General features: G+C 37.7%; 2 protein-coding genes across 7 annotated transcripts in view; one reads left to right on the top strand and one right to left on the bottom strand.

Moving 5' to 3' along the window:
* Positions 1-17,006, bottom strand: part of LOC146516596 (zeta-sarcoglycan-like) — a 396,328-nt gene that overhangs the window by 256,002 nt on the left and 123,320 nt on the right. The window contains exons 1-2 of one of the 3 annotated variants that reach the window (XM_085162625.1): positions 3,106-4,089; positions 888-3,014 (exon numbers count right to left, since the gene is read on the bottom strand). The exons of 1 other annotated variant lie outside the window; for it this stretch is intronic. In XM_085162625.1, coding sequence (XP_085018751.1) covers positions 888-1,049 — 162 coding nt within the window. In that variant the 5' untranslated portion in view covers positions 1,050-3,014; positions 3,106-4,089. Of the gene's footprint in view, positions 1-887; positions 3,015-3,105; positions 4,090-17,006 lie in introns of those variants that run through there. One more of the 3 variants, XM_085162626.1, reaches the window with a different exon arrangement.
* On the top strand, positions 4,568-13,258 carry LOC146516598 (uncharacterized). 4 transcript variants are annotated; one of them, XM_085162633.1, is made up of 4 exons: positions 4,568-5,458; positions 11,506-11,661; positions 11,906-12,001; positions 12,256-13,258. In XM_085162633.1, exons 2-4 carry the CDS (start codon positions 11,557-11,559, stop codon positions 12,571-12,573), a joined length of 519 nt encoding a protein of 172 aa, XP_085018759.1. In that variant the 5' UTR covers positions 4,568-5,458; positions 11,506-11,556; the 3' UTR covers positions 12,574-13,258. The 4 variants fall into 4 exon arrangements, with proteins under 4 accessions (XP_085018759.1, XP_085018757.1, XP_085018760.1 ...); XM_085162634.1 differs by lacking the exon at positions 4,568-5,458 and adding an exon at positions 9,628-9,638; XM_085162632.1 differs by lacking the exon at positions 4,568-5,458 and having other exon boundaries at positions 11,282-11,661.

Consider the following 17,006-nt stretch of genomic DNA (forward strand, 5'->3'; position numbering starts at 1 on the left):
GTTTAAAAATAAGTATTCTACTTTGTAAGATGGCGATTGTCCAGTCAAACTATGTATATATTGTGTTTATTGATATGTTCATGTACTGTCCGATTAGAGTGTGAGGAGTTTGTGTTTATGTTTTATTTGGAAATTTTGGCCTACATTTCCGCTTGTTAGCAGAGCACTTATGCAGGCAAAGTAATGTAAGACGAAGCATTAGCTCTTCAGCTAGAGTTTGGTAGTAGTCTTGTTATGTTAATTTCATGTCAAATGCGTACCTGAAACCAAGGAATGCTGTAAAGGTGACTTAATTACATGTTTATACAATGTGGGTTTTTTTTGTTGTTGTTGTTGTTTTGTTGTTGGACTTAAGCAGTGTTTACTGTGATTGCTTTGCAAGGGCCAACAGGAGAGTTGGAGGGGTTTATGCCCCAGTGTCTAAATAATGGCGCGGTCCGAGCCACAAATTGAACGCCTGTGTCCGACTGGTCTCTCTACTCTGCACCCCAATCCAACACAAAAATTACACAACGCAGGGTCCGGAGTGTAAGGAGGCCCCTGCATGGTTGGGTTGCATATATATTACCTACACATGTGGGTTGATTGTTCCAATTTTCTATGTAAAAAAATAATATTGAAACCTTTCAATTTTTTTTTCTTTTCAAGTTATTTCAGTGATGCATCAACCAAATACAGTCAATAATAAAGCTGCATTTTTATCCACAGAGCATGAGCTAAATTATAAGCACAAGTAATATCATCCAATGGAATGTAATAACATTAAAAGCCTCAAAAAAGACTATAAAAGAAAGTCAACACCTCAGTTACACCAACATTTTTTCTTACTATCCCAACCAGTGTAACCAGCTGTTGTTATTTTGTGCACCAACTTGGATAATACATACAGTACAGTCATTAAGTACCATCCACGCTGCATCTGTGGACACCAACTGCTGGGCTCGTCTCTGGCTGTGATTCATTTCTGCCCAGACACAGAAACAGTTTATTGATAGACAGTCGCACCGCATCACATCATGTCGACACTTTGATAACAAAGTCATCTGCATTGTGACATTGCTATCCCACTGTGCGGCTGTGCCTGCTTAGATGGGACAAATGATGCTGAGAATGCATGCTGTGTTTTTGCTCATAAGGGTGGCATTTCAACAAACAACCCAACATGTACCAAGGTTATTTTGCAGCAGTAACCCTACCATCTATACCACCTGCAATTTTCTAAATGCTGTTATGTTACATACCCTCTAACATATCCCCAAATTCTGGTGTATTTTTCTGTGTAGACTGATTTGTGTAGGTCACAATGTGAACAAATTGAGGATCATTAGTTCATAATTATTTCAACTTCCATGTTATGCCCTATTTCTTTTAGGTTTCAGAAAGTGGAGAAATCACACAGGTACAAGATTTCTAAAGGACATTATTCTATATCAGCCTGACATGTTGTACAATGCAATCTTTTTGTCCAGTCAAACATTCACATTTTACAACATCTCAGCATATTCCCAACTACTCTCATGTCTAATAGTCATCCAATATTTACTGTGTGCCTCCAGCAAGTTAATAATATATGCTGTCTTGGCAGCCACTGCTGTAGCCTTTATACATGGATTGATTTTAAATGCAGAGTACAATAAATAGTGCAATGATGTACCTCACTGATGCTCATGCAGTTTTCTCAGTCTTTGCTTTAGTTGATCACATATTACATTACTCTAAACTGTAGACAAGGTCTACCGTGAAGTACAATTAAAAGAAAAAAAGATACAAGAAAGTGGATCTTTTCTTCAGGATGCTGACAATATGCAGAGATTAATCTGTCATAGTCTATTACCATATGTGTAGGCTTTCATGCAAAAAAGTGGCATTTTCATGTTTGAACTGTCTTTACGATCTAGTTTATCACTTTGTAGTGGCATCAAAAAATATTCTCTGTGACAATTCAGCATGCTAGCACATCACTTTATATCACTGCCACTATATGCAGATAAGTCCCTCAACACAGATCCGTAGTTCAGCCGATCTAGCTATCTGTCCTGTTCAAAAAGACAACTCATCCAGATGAGCAGTTCAATCTTTTATCACAGTATGTTCCTATCAAGAATGTACTGTTTGTGAAATTCTACAGGGAACTTGATACATAAAAAAGTCAGCAGCTGTCGATATTTGTCAGTCTTAAAAAAATTTGGACACCTCATACAGTACTATCGTTGTTCATAGATGTTACATTTTCAATAGCTTTTATTATTGGTATTCTATACACAACCATTGTATGGTTTGAATTCCAGAATTGGTAGGAATTCATGCAATCTGGTATTCTTTGCAGTGTCTTTATGTAAGAGATTTATGTTAGATTTATATTTAAGAAGAAATGCCTGTTGAATTAAAGTGAGATTTGTGGAAAATCTTAGAAATGGGGAAAGATGTTTTTTTCTTTGTGTTTGTGCCAATACAAAAATCTTCCATTTTGTAGTGTACATTATATGTCTAATAATAGAAGAAAAGGTTTAAAAAACAACTAAATTAATTGTAAGTTAATTGGCTCATTTACTGTAAAGCCTAATATTGTGCTTAATAAAAAATATTAAGTAGACTCTTTTTAAGAACTTGTTATCAGCACTCATTTTATGTAAGTTACCAGTAATTTTTGTTCAAAAAGCTGATCAACTCAGTTTATTTGAGTTGGCCTAAATTATAAAAAAAAAATAAGTAAGCTGGAAATGTTGCTTTTCTGTGGTGGAATGTAACTAAGTGCATTTACTCTATATTGTACTTAAATAGGTTAAAACTCAGGTAGCCTGCATTACCTGAGCTTTGGCTCCCCTTTTATGCCTCTGTCTGTTGTTGCTTCACTATAATTTATATTTTACTTCATTATCTGACAGTTTATATTACTGTTGCAATTTTGTATATAAAACATACAAATAAGTCTTCCAGCGGAGCTGGGCACTGGGTAGTGCGTGAGGCTGAAAGACGTTGAAAGTAAACAACTTGGGTATCTGTGGCTGTATGTTCTGCATACTTGGGGGAAGAGAGGAGCTGAGCTATCAGCTGATCACCACATGGTGGTGACTTGGATCAAGTGGTGGGGGGAGGATGCCAGACAGACCTGAAACACCCAAATGTAAAGGGTGCACTGGGGAAGGCCCGGTTCAGGAGATCTTCAACTCTTGGTGTTTTAGATTATGATTGTTTCCTTCCAAGACACCAGGAGAGATGAACGCTCCGTCACAGATGGTGTTTTCAGTAAAGATGTTCACCTGCAGGATCAAGGTCATTGCCTCTCCAACCAACATCCACTGCCACTGTACTTAAGGGAAGTTGGGACAATGTTAAAGACTTTCTTGAGGCAACTGCATTTTGGATCACCTAAATCCATGACAGTCATGATCCTTAGTTTTTATTGTATTATTTAAGTTTTTATTTTATTATTTAAGTTCTGGTTCCAGTTTTTGTTTGTTTTTTCTTTCCTTTTTTCTTTCCTTTTGATTTGTTTTTGTTTTTTTAATGACTTCTGCAAGCCTTTCAAGATGATTTACCATTGTCATTTGTCTCAGTGTTGATATTTAATGTGAATGTTCTTGTGTCTGCATTTATCCCTTTGATAACTCCTTATTTTACTTTGAAGCAAGTGCAGGATTAGGAATTCAATTAATTTCTATTTATTAAAGGCGGGTACATGGTGTGTATACATTCTTAAAACAATGCCTGATCTATCATTATAAACTTTGCTGTGGATTATGAAGACCAGTATATGCCAATCTTTCACTTAAAACACCTAAATCCAAAGTATGAAATCCTATGGAGGCTTTTGCCAGGCATAAGTGCTCATTCACATTGCTCATGTGTGAAAACACAGACATGAATGTTAATTTTGTCATGTTATTCTTTTTATGTTCATTAAATCAGTATATATAGTGGGATGGCAAAAATGTCTCTTCATAAATTCCAAATAAACAATAAAAACATGCATTTTTTTTCCTTTGCAACCAATATATTTATTGTATAAAAAAATCCTAAATTCCAGGCACTGTTTGATGAATGTGCCTAAAATTACTGTGCGAGGAAGGTAAAAACACACCCTAAAAAATTATTCAAGGGCTTAGTAAATATCATTATAATTCTAAGTTAGATGACCTTGATTAAATCTTTGAAAATCACAAAACTGTTATCTTGAGTTGAAAATACTGAAAAGAATGCTTAAATTTTCAACACCAGTTTTTGAGTTGAACTGAGCTCTTTTGTTCAAGTTTATTTAAAAGAAAAAATTCTGTATTTGAAACACAGGGTGCATTATTTAAATCTACTCAATATATCTCATAGAAATTACTCAAAATAACTGAGACACTGGTATTCATACTTATCATTGTCTTTAACTTTAATTATTAATGGTTCAAAATCAATATAATTTTGTCCCCCAATACTAACTTAAAACTTTGAGTAAGACTAATGACCTTTGGCATGTACCGCGCGCGAGGAGCATGGCCTCATGGGAGATTTTCTGCACGTTGAATGAGACAGACACACATCCACTGCAGACTTGGTAACGTTTTTAGGTAAGTTACATTAGCTGTCTTTATCCACACCGTTCTTTTATAACATGTTCTGAAGAAAGCGTTTGTCATGGTGGCTCACTTTTCGCAGCGTGTTTGTGCACGTTAATTTAAGTTTTCAACCCGTCTTCCAGTCAAGGCGGCGGGAAACCGCGCCCTTTTATCCTTTTACGTTCTGAGTCGCTATCTGCGTTCCGGGTAATTTGACCGGAATGTCCCGGTACCAGCGACCTGACAGTTTAATCGGGGGCATTTTAGGAACCACGTGAAAGCAGGTGTGCTCAGACATTTCTAGAAAATGGCCCTGTTGAGTCGCGGTGCGGGAGCTGCGGTAGTCACGCGGCCTGACTCACTCTGTCAGGTTGTTCAGGAGGAGATGAACAGACGTCATCAATGGCTTTGGTAACTAAGAAGACCTGCCCGCGGAACAGTTCATAGCAGCAACCATGCTGCTTAGCTTTCTTGTTCTATGTGGGGTCTTTCAGAGCATATAAGACGCTGCTTTCAGCTTTGTCCCGAACAGGGCCAGTTTTTGAGAGAACGCTGAGAGGACCGCCCGGGTCAGCAGATTACCTCATCCAGGGCCGGTCCAAAGTACTATGGGGCCTTAAGTAAATTTAGACTCGGGGCCCTACTTCCTTTCAGATCCCAGAAAATAATGAAAAAAAAAAAAGCTTTGGTCCTTTGGGTCAAGCCAAAAGTACCATCATTTCCAGTATAGTTACTCCCAATTTACATAAATAAATGTTTATTTCAATCAAAGCTAAAATTTCTTATAAGAGATTGATGTTATGGCAGATTACTCTGTGACATGTTTTGTAATGATAAAGTTTTGATTTGTATTTTTTCAGCACCATCTTCACCACCAGGAGAAAAAAATCTGCATCAACTACAAAGTAAAGCAGGTAATTTTACTCAGAGGACTTGATGTGTTAAATTTTGGAATGATATGATATTGTTTTATACAAGCTGAGTAGTGGATGGTGATACCACCTAAATATTTATACTGGTTTTGTGGTGGGTTATTTTAGTCATACAAATGCCAAATCTAAATTTTGAGAATTTTTCAGTTCGGTAAATATATTGATGAGTTCATGGTCTGTCATCTAGTGTCACCATACTATCTTTTTATTTATACAGCGTGGTGATGTGATTCAGATTATTTCAATGTGGTTAAGTATTGTACTTTGTTCCATGTTGACTTATTTGTAAGTTGTATCCTCTACCTGAATTGGTAGTGAGTATTGGTTATTCAATCAGTTAATCATACAAAAACTGTGTAAATATGGTTATACACCATTCTGTCATCTTCATACTGTGAGACATATTTTCTCACAATTTTTTAGGTCACAGGTGATGAGATGGCAGTGTAAACTCTGCAAACATGAGGAGTCATCAAAAGTGTCACTACTCAAACATTATCGAGTGAAACATGGTATATTTGGTCATGGCTATTCCATACCCTGTCTTCATTTGAATTGTCCTTGCTCTTTTAAGACATGGGGTGCCTTACGCTCACACTTGTCTAGGTCTCACAGTTCGCATGAAACGGAAGAGTGTGAGGTCCTTCCAACTATTAGATGTAAAATCTGTGACTCTTTTTACCCAAACACAAAAGACTATTTTCAACATATAAATTCCCATTTGAAAAGCCATGAAACCATAGAGTGTGTTTTTGATGGTTGTGAGTTTAAGACAAACATTTGTGGGACTTATGCGACTCACAGAAGTCGAAAGCACAGATTTTGTTCATGGAAGCACTTTAAAACTAACTTGATTTCAAAGCAAACTGTCAGTACATCTAATGAAATCTTCTTACCAGCACTGGAATTAGAAGATCACGAGGACTTGGATGTCACCACTGAACTTGGTTGTGAAAGGGAAACAACAAATGAAATTTTGAAAAATATTGGTGTGCTCTTGTTAAAACTGGAAAGCATCTATAATGTTTCTGGTAAATGTGTGGATGACTTGGTGGAACAGCTCAGTTATATCTGCACATTATCACTTTAGTATATTCCAAAGTCAATAAGTGATATTCTTATTAAGAATAACTGTAATATTGATCAGTCTTTTGTCAGTGAATTGGCTGAAAAAATATGTCACTGTAGTCCTTTATGTGCAGCCCTTAGTCCTGATGGTCCCTTTGCTTCAAGATATAAGAGACAGAAATATTTCAAGGAAAACTTCTGTGTTATTGAACCAGTAGAATACTGTTTGGATCCAGAAAAGAATTCCACTTTTCAGTATGTGCCTATTCTTCAGTCCTTGCAGCTGTTACTGAGTAAAGAAGATGTTAACAGTATATTAACTAGACATTTGAACACTTCACAGTTATCCTCTTTCCACGATGGACAATATTTCAAGCAAAACCAACTTTGTGCTATTGAGGACTTAAGTATTTCCCTTGTTCTCTATGTGGATGACTTTGAAATTTGTAATCCACTTGGGACTTCAAGAAAAAAACACAAAGTCACAGCTGTGTACTGGGTACTTGCTGATATACCAAATGAACTGAGATCACAGCTAACATCAATTCAATTGGCTCTCCTGTGTAAGGCAAGTGATGTTAAAACTTTTAGCTATGAAACTGTTCTCGAGCCACTTTTAAAGGATCTCATAACATTAGAGAGAGACGGGATTTTTTGTTCACAGCTTGGTAGATATATCAGGAGCACTGTTTTTTGTGTTTGTGCTGACAATCTTGGCGCTCATTCTCTTAGTGGACTCGTGGAAAGCTTTTCTGGACATTACATCTGTAGATTTTGCCTTGGAGACCATTCAGACTTTCAGCAAAAAGAAGTTCGTTCAGGAGCTTTTCCACCAAGAACAAAAGAGAACTATGATCTACATGTCCAAACCATAAAGGAAAATTCCTCCTCGGTTCATTTTTGTGGTGTGAAGAAAGGTTGTCCATTAACAGGGAAATTAAAATATTTCCATTTTGTCACAGGGTATCCTCCAGATCTTTTGCACGACCTTTTTGAAGGCATAATTCCACTAGAATTAGCATTATGCCTTCATGTGTTTATCCGTAAACGTTACTTTTCCTTAACTGAACTCAATAACTTCATAACAGAATTTCCTTACAAATGGACCAATAAAACAGATCGCCCCCAAATCACCCCCCTAAATTTTTCCACTCGCAAAAGCACTGGTGGCAACGCACATGAAAATTGGACGTTATTGAGACTATTACCTTTTATTATTGGGGAAAAGATTCCCAAAAATGATGAAGCATGGCAAGTTCTTATGACTCTAAAAGATATAACTGAACTTGTTGTGTCCCCTATTCACAGAGAGGAAAGTATTTGCTACTTGGACACACTTATATCTGAACATCGCAACAGGCTATTGGAGGTTTTCCCAGAGCAAAAACTAACTCCAAAACACCATTTTTTGGAGCATTATCCTGACTTGATCAGAGGATTTGGTCCATTAGTATGCCTCTGGACTATGCGCTTTCAGGCTAAACACAGTTTCTTTAAGAAGGTTGTTAAACACACAAACAGCTTCAGAAATGTACTATTGTCATTTGCCTCAAAGCACCAGATGATGATGGCATACTATTCAGATGGTAATGCATTGAAGCCATCAGTGTGTGTCACTAAAGTATCATCTCTTCCATTGGAACTGCTTGATGTAGAAATACAGCAGTGTCTCAAGGAACTTTATCCAACAAAAGCCTATGTGAATTTGACCAACTCTCTGACTCATCATGGAACTAAATATGCCTCAGGAATGGTTTTGCCTCATGGATCTACTTGTGGCTTACCTGACTTTGTGGAGATTTTACAGATTGTTGTCTTAAGCAATGAATTTCTTTTCATTGTGAAGTTGCTCAACAGCTGGTATGATGAACATTTTAGGGCATTTATTCTGGATCCTTCTGGGAAAATGACCTTAATACATCCCAGAGTACTTGGTGACACTTACCCCTTAACACCATATCGTGTTGAAGGCAAGCAAATGGTGTCAATAAAACGTCACATTGTTTGTTAGTGTAAGGGGAAAGACTCAGATACCCCCTTTCTTTTTCTTTTTTCTTGTGGTTTTTATTCTGCAGATGGACTCCGTTGCCTTGAAAGTAATTTTTGGACAACAGAGTGAGAAGCTTGTGCTCTCTTCAGGAATACCCAGGACTGTTGAGGAGTTGCATGAGACAGTGAGAGAGACATTTGGGCTAGTTGAGGATTTCGCATTGCACTATTATGATGACTCATTTGGAGATTTCTTTACACTTCATTCTCCCAACCAAATCAAAGATAGGGGTACAGTCAAAGCTGTGGTCATTCCATCAGTAGTGCTTACATTGATTCCTCAGTGTGAAAATCCCTCAGATGTAAGTTCACTGAATGAAAGTTCAAGCTCTTCAACCTATAAAACCACAGAGGACCAAACAGATGGATCATCTCTGTCTTCAGACAACACTGTCATACTCTCCCTTCTTCAAAGTCCTCTGAAGACTACATGGCCAGATGAAATTGTCATTCCACTTTTCTCTGTGGCAACAGAGACTGTACTGAAATATGCCAATGAAGTCTTTGTTCAAAATGGCACTGTGCTGAACAATACTTCAGTCAAGTCAGATATAATGGAAAAATTAGCTGATTATATGTACAGCTACACAGCCTACCCTACTGGCCTTCAGATTGGAGAAGTGGCAGAGGCTCTGGTCAAAAAGCACCCATGTCTGACAGAGCCAGGCAGTCGTAATGGCTGGATGGGATGGATGTATAGTCTTAAATACAAGATGGGAAATTACAGGTCAAAGTTACGAAGTCTTGGAGTTCCAGAGGTTACTTGCAACTCACTGAAGAACAAGCACCCTGATGACAAGGCTCCAGCGAAGAACATAAAGAAGGCGCGGAAAGGAGAAGTGCTGTTTCTGCCACACTATCCAGGACAAGATGGTAAAGAACAGCAAGAGCTGGAGCGACAACAACTGATTGATGAGTGTAAGAAGAAAAACAGCACAGCCATCAAGGATTTAATGTGCAAAACCTTTGCACATAGAAGACATGATATTATCAGCCAACAGCTGAGTGTCAGCGACATCAAGGACAGATGTTTGACGTCTCCCAAGTAAGTGAACATTTAAAGGGATATCCACTTGTAAATAAAATTTGGTCTGTTAGATCCCCCATCATAAGATAAGTGAGGAAAAACATGTTGCTACCATCCTAGTGATTTTGATGATCTTGCAGCAGCCAGGTTGCTTTAATTTGTCATAAGACTCTAGAATCACTAGGAATTTGAATCAAAATGAGGAATCTGAATCAAAACCAGAATGGTTCTAATCGAAACCAGGGAACAATAAATGCTAGTAATTTCCGTTCACTTAACTTGTTTTAGGCTAAGCTAATGTAACCTGACTGAAGAATGACTGGGCTGATTGCAAAGTGCCTTTGTCTCACTTTCCTAACTCTGGAGCACATAACGACAGACTAGATTTTACTGACGAGTAAAGAGTGAAGAGTAATTTAATATTTTTATGAAACGTTGGTTACGTATTGTAACCCCAGATTCTATGAGTATAGGCGCAGCCCTTTAAGTGGGTATTCCCCTTGTGCGCGCAGCACTGAAGTATTTTAGTCCACGCCCACCTGCTGTGTGGGCCTCACCCTGGTCTAGTATAAGTTACGGTGAGACCAGGAAATCGGCTCTACCGTTTTTCTTCAGCCAGCCAGAAGATGTCCAGCGAGACCATCCGTCTGTGTCCATCCTGCCAGACCGGCTACATCATGTCGTATGACCGACATGCCGTCTGCATGGGCTGCCTCGGTCCTCACCATGCGGACCTCGCCCTCACACCTTAATCCTATTGCCGCTCCTGTTAGCTCCTCCGCCAGAGGAAACGCAGCGGAGGTCAGCCTTTTTCAAGGCTGATGCTGAGGAGGCGTTCCCGCTAAGAGAGAGGTACTCGCTGGAAGAAGCCATCGAGTTCTTCGATGGTGGGCCGGAATTGGATGATTCCACTCACCGTGAGGAAAACGGCAGTGGTGGCAGCTCCACTGCCTCCCAGCTGGGCAGCCTGGCGACAGAAGGGAGGCGGATGAGCGGACGCTCATCCACCCCTGGCCTTCACATGTCGGCGAGGACGCCGCTCCCAGTTGTTGGTGCGCTGCTCCTGGATCTGCCTGGCATCATCCAGGAGGCAGCTGGTGAGAAGGGACTTCCCGTCCCTCAGCCTGCTCCACCCCCATCGGATGATCTGGCGGGAAGGTATGGCTCCGCTCACTCTCGTTGCCGACCTACCTCTCTGAGGCAGCAGCAGAGCCAGCGAAGATTAGAGCGCTGGTCTCTACCTAGGGCTTCACAGAGGGCTTCACAGACCGGAGTTTTCCGCCTGTTCCCCCTCTAGAGCCGGGCCTCGCTTCAGTTTTCGGCACCAAAATGACCAAGGTCGTTGGACAGCGACCGGCCCATCCCGCCAAACTTGACCAGCTGATAGCAAGGTTCACTGATCGCGCACATCAATGCACTGTTCAGTCAGCTGCAGTGACTAACAACACTGCCTTGCTAGCGTTTGTCATCTCCAGGAAGGTGGAGGAAGCAGAGCCGCTGACGCGATTCTGAATATGTGCGCCACTTCAGCGGTGTGTTCCTCTCGCATCGCTGCCTGGCAGACGATGGTTCAGAGGGCAACCTGGCTCCGCCTCTTCCCTCCAAGATTATACAATCTCACAGGGAAATAGTGCAAGCAATTCATAACATAAAATTTAGAAGTTTAGTGGAAGATAATACTTTATGTTAAGGCTTTAGTCTGCATACTGAACAACTCCACTTATATGGATTTATGTCTGGATGAGTAAATTAATCTTTTGCATGTTAGAAAATAAGGTCCAGGTTGCAAAAAATGGTAGTTCCACTTAAAGATTTTTTTTTTGATTGAATCAGAATTTTGGCCTTCAGATTTTTTGTCCTTGGTTTTTTGTCCTCTCCCATCCAGGTCAGTGCAGAGTTTCATAGGATCACGACCCTGAACCTTGAACCAAAGTTCATGTCATCGTTGGACTTGTATTCATCCAAACTCCTGTCCTTGTTTCAAGCCAAGAAAGGTGCTGCTGGACAACGCCACAGGGCACAGTTAAACCTTCTGCTTCAGGTAAGGAAGATTGCATTTTTTAACCACAAAAACGTTCCAACACAGCATTGAAGAGGCCCTTCCACTAAAAACGGCTTTTCTTAGGTTTCTGTTCAATATTTTAGCTCCACAGGTGTTCTTACCTTGATGGTGGGTGTGAAAACAGGTCAACAACAGATAAAAAATAGTTATGTTTAAGCTAGAAATGGTAAGTCATGTTTTAAATGTGCAAATTTTGCCTCAGTTGAGACTTCCTGTTTTACAGAGTGGAAATTCCATCGAGAAAAAACGAGAAGTCATCATCAGATGTCTCATTGACCATCTGGGAGAGGATCCAAGTACCTTAATCAAAACCTTTGAGGTTGGTGCAATAAATCTGTTTTAGGAATATTAGTAGTTTATTTTAGCTTGTGAGATCATAGAAAAGTTTTAAGATACTGTTCTAAAGAAAAAAAAAAAACACTTCAAAGCATACAAAAGAATAGCATTTGCTCAAAGATTTTGGAGCACAGTGTACACATATTATGAGTACCGGTGATGTCATACAAATGAAACTTTTTGTTTCAATGTTTGGAAATATGTGATCTTAAAACAGTTGTTTGTTTGTTTTTAAAGGACGGTGCTGATGCTGTCTTTGTTGAAGAGGCTTTGGCTGAGGAGGTGATGAAGATTTACCTGCTGCAGAATCAAGACAGGTCAGGCGAACCTACTGATGTGGGTATTGTTATTGAAGGCGTTACTGTTCTGGGCAAACTTGGGAATCTGAGCAAAGCCTGTTGCTATCTTTTGGGACTGTGCTATGCTCTGGATCTGAAATACCCCAAGAATTTCAAATGCACATTTGAAGCATTTCAAAAAGTGTTCATGGAGCTGGATCCAGGAAACCTTTCTGTCAAGGTTCAAAGACTGAAAAATGACCTCTGCTCATTGTAGACAAAATTTCACAGGGCTGTTCTTAAAGTGTTAGACTTGTTAAGTGACATGTAATGCTCATCAAAAGGTTCAGTTGCGGCATTACATTGTGTTGACATTCCTGTTCATAAATAATGTTTGTACCATAAACTGTGTTTTTGTATTAACTTTCCAGATTCACATTAAGGTGTAAATGGGAGAGTATCTTCTGTATGGTTTTTTTTGTTTTTTTTTTAGCGCAATCCTTTTTGAAACCTTTTTATTTAAATTATGGATGTTTTTTGGTCACTCTTTAGTTATAATCTTCCCAATTTTTTGGAATCAAAATAAGATGTTCACAAACTATGTCACAGTGCAAATGTTTTTTTTTTTTCAGGATTTATATTTTTTTGGGATCTTAATTTTATTTTTGTCATTTCACCTTTTCTGAAAAGGTAAAGCACTGCGTTCACTTGAGCCACTTTTATTCTTTGTATGGCAGGTACATTTTTCTTGTTGTTAGCATCAGTATGCCAGTTTTACAGAGTTTTACCAAGCATGCCAATTTGGATGCAATTTTATTATATAAGGCTGTTGTGACTGAAATTTTATCCAAGTTTTATCCACTGAATGTAGAACAGATTTCAGCTCACTGTGTTCAGAGAAGGAATCTGCTAAATGTGTGATTCACAAAAAAGCTGTTTAAAATAAATCATTGTGAACAATGTTGAACTTACGTGGTTCTTTTTTCCTGTGTGTGTATGTATGTATGTATGTATATATACACATAAAATATATATATATATATATATATATATATATATATATATATATATATATATATATATATATATATATATATATATAACACTTAATTGTAATTAACGTTTTTGCTTAAGTTAACTTAAAAATATTAAGTAAGTTGAACCATTATTTAAAAACAAATAATTGTAATGGTGTAGGTTAAATGTGCCAAGCATTTCAGCATTTCCTAATTAATATTTTATGTAGTTTGAACTTTTGGTTACTGTTGTTTTAACTTACATTTTCAGTTGTATTTACTCAATTTTGTATGTTACTGTAACATCTTTAATTGTTCATAACAACTTATTCCATTTTAGTTGGATTTACTCAATTAATAAGGTGTATTTAAGAGATGTGATTGTTTTTGCATTTACTCATTATTTTTGAGTGTAAAAGTGTTGCACCAAAATATTTAAGTAATTATCAGTTTTAGTTCTTAGAGTGCAATTAATTAATTCTGATTGGGTTATTTAGAAATTGATTGAATTTTATCTCTCCTAGAATATTTTCATGTTATTTTTATTCACTGACAAGATGTCAATACATTTTATCATAGTTTTTGTCTGTTTTTTTGTAAATTTTGTATTGTAGTTTTTGTGTCATCTTGCTTTTCTCAAAAAGTAATTAAATAAATAAAAAGGTTATTAATAAAAACTGATGAAAATTATTGGTCATTGAGATTTTTCAGTAAGCTACGTTCATATTAACACAGAGAGCATTTGTGCATTGCACTGTAAATTCATGAACTTGTCTCGTGACAAATGCACTGAGGTTGAGTTACAACCAAAACCCTAAACTCAGACTTAGTAAAACATACACGTCACACACAAAGTTGCTTCATCCTGTGCTGAGAAACTTGATAACTGAACCAGTATTGATCAATGTGAAATGACTTGTTGGGGTTAGTCAGAATTTGCAAATGATAACTTAATAAACACTGCCTTTTGTTTTCATTTTAGAAAGGAAAACACAATTAGAGTTTTCATATTATGGTTTAAATATTTAAGTCGTATTCATTGAAAATAAGAAAATATTTCATTGGGGCTATTAAAATGAGCCCATTGTTGAAGCGGGTGGGCCCTGGCATTAGGTCCACTCTTTCTTCTTCAGTGTTAGCTTTAATTCCAGTGTTTTCCACTGGTTCCCCTCAGCATTCTCACCTGGTTTAATGGCTGCCATCTGTGTTATTTCCCAATGATCTATCACTGTATGACTAGACCTGGCCTGTTGTTTTTTTAAATGTGGTGTGTGTATATGCATTCTGGCTCGTGTTCGTCCTTGTGCTGCTCTATTCACATTTTGGATATGTTCTCTGTTTCCTAGTGTTTACCTACCTGCTTTGTCTACCTTGTCATGTTTTTTGGACTCTTGTTAGCTTTTCTACTTTACAGTCAGTTATTAAAAGCCCCCTGCACCCTCCACCTTCAATATATAATTATATCATCAAATAGTGACACACTATGCCTTTCCTGAAACAAGAAGAAGAAGCAGATCACTGTACTCTATTATCACCAATATGTTTAATTGTTCAGCACTATTGAGGAGACAAAGCACACTTAGTTGAGATTCCATGAATACATTAAGTTCAACAAGCTTCTGTTTTACATAACTTTGCACAAACAAACAAACAAAAAAACAAACAAAAAGATTTTAGAAAAAAAGAGAATGGATTCAATATTCCAGCCATGTCATTAGCACTCTCAGACTTCATACGCACCCCCATAAAGTATCCAGGGCAATTACAGGATGCTATTATTTCACGCCTATGCAGCGTAAAGTGGCAAGGGCTTCATCTAGACCTTGTGGGACCCCCGCCAGCTTTTCATTACAGCCTCTCAAGCCACTAATGGCTACCCCGGGAGTGTTTCCGAACTGCAGTCAAAAGTTAAAGAATTGGGACAGTAATCTCAACCTATTTCCTTACTTGACTCACTGAAATATGCATCAACAAAGTGATTATAGCACAAAACGTGAGAAGCTTGTGATTAGTGCATGGGTAATTTGTTGTTCTTCGTGTCGGTATAAATATTTATGTCAACAAAGCACATTACGTTCTGCTCACTGATCCTAAATTGGAAATGCAAAAATGTCGGCTAGAACAAGACTGGTAATAGCGTGTAATAATCACAATTTCATTTTAAAGAATAATAGGGTTACAAACTGGGTGATGAAATAGGGCACACTTCAGCATATGAGAGGGCTCACATACTGACCAAGACTTGCTGCTTGAATCCACACAAGCAAACAGTTTTTCACAGCTACCTTTCAGAGTTTAATTAATGCATGACTGAGACAAGATAACATTTCACTGATTTTGTGTATTGTGTAAAAAGCAGTAAGAACTTAATAGCAATCTAATAGCAATGGATATTTTCAAACTGAAACGCATGAATAAGCATATAAATAAATATACTCCCATGCTGAGATATACTGTACTTAAACACAAATAGAACAAAGTAACAAAGCAAAAACACATTTAAATCCAATCAAACACCCACCACGATGCACTGAAGTGCACAGAGTTGCAGGTAACGTGATGTTGCCATTTTACCCCTGTTTGTATGTGTGTGTATGTGTCCTAATCAGAAGAGCCCCATAAACTTCTCATTGTCTCAGTGGGTGTATTCTAACACCAGATGTGCTTCCTTATTTCATTTTCCATCCACCACTTTGTACCTCCCCAGTGAACTCAAATATTTCCAGAATAGGTTTCTTTTTCTTTCATAAAAGTATCTAGTAGTAATTAAATAAACAGGGAAGGGATAGGGTTATCAAGTCTTTGCAAAGTATCTAGGAGCTGCATGTTTCTTTTAACACTGAAAGATGTAATTCTACTTATACTCTAAATTGGATAGTGGATAAAAGTTGTTTTGATCCCCAACTTTTTAAAATTTAATCACAATGGTAGTGACTCTATTTAACTTGAAAGGCAGTAAAAGGAGACATTCTAAAGAAATGAGCAGAGAAATATAATTGTAGATATTTTCACACAAAGCATTACTGAATCCTTCCATATAACGTAGTACTGACGTTACCATCCAAAGCAGTAAAAGACCATTCCTTGTCCGGCTCACATGTTATCTGTTCTAAGGCACATTGTTTTTTCTGTACCAGGGAGGTGAACCTGTCTAATTTCTTGCCTTCTTTTTCAGAGAAACCACAGCATCAAATGCTGTATGAAGTGAGGCTTTTATACTATTAACAATTTAATTCGCTTCAGTTTTATTTATATGGTGCCAAATTACAACAACCGTTGCCTCAATGGGCTTTTTATTGTACCCTACAAAATAACCACGCTGTAGAGAGTAACTTGGATCCTCTGCATTGTGTTGGCACATGGTGTGATGTGAAAATAATACTGAAGTGTCCTTTACTTAAATTTAGTTAGAGCACTTTTAGATATACATCTACTGTAATGACATTTTCCCCCTAGTGCTATAAATATAATATAATTGTAATAATATAATTGAGAAATTGTCAGACAAAAGAGGGTTTTGAGGATAATGTATTAAATACAGAGTTTTTATGTGTCAAGACAAACTCAAGAATGTGATTAAAAAAGATTAATTTACATTTTGAGAGAAACCCATTCACATTCATCCTAACAATGAATTAAATGTACTGTAGTATTGAGGCTGTTGTATTCAACATCAACATGGATGTTAAAGTCA

This window comes from Neolamprologus multifasciatus, chromosome 6, assembly GCF_963576455.1.
Source record: "Neolamprologus multifasciatus chromosome 6, fNeoMul1.2, whole genome shotgun sequence".
NCBI lineage: Eukaryota > Metazoa > Chordata > Actinopteri > Cichliformes > Cichlidae > Neolamprologus > Neolamprologus multifasciatus.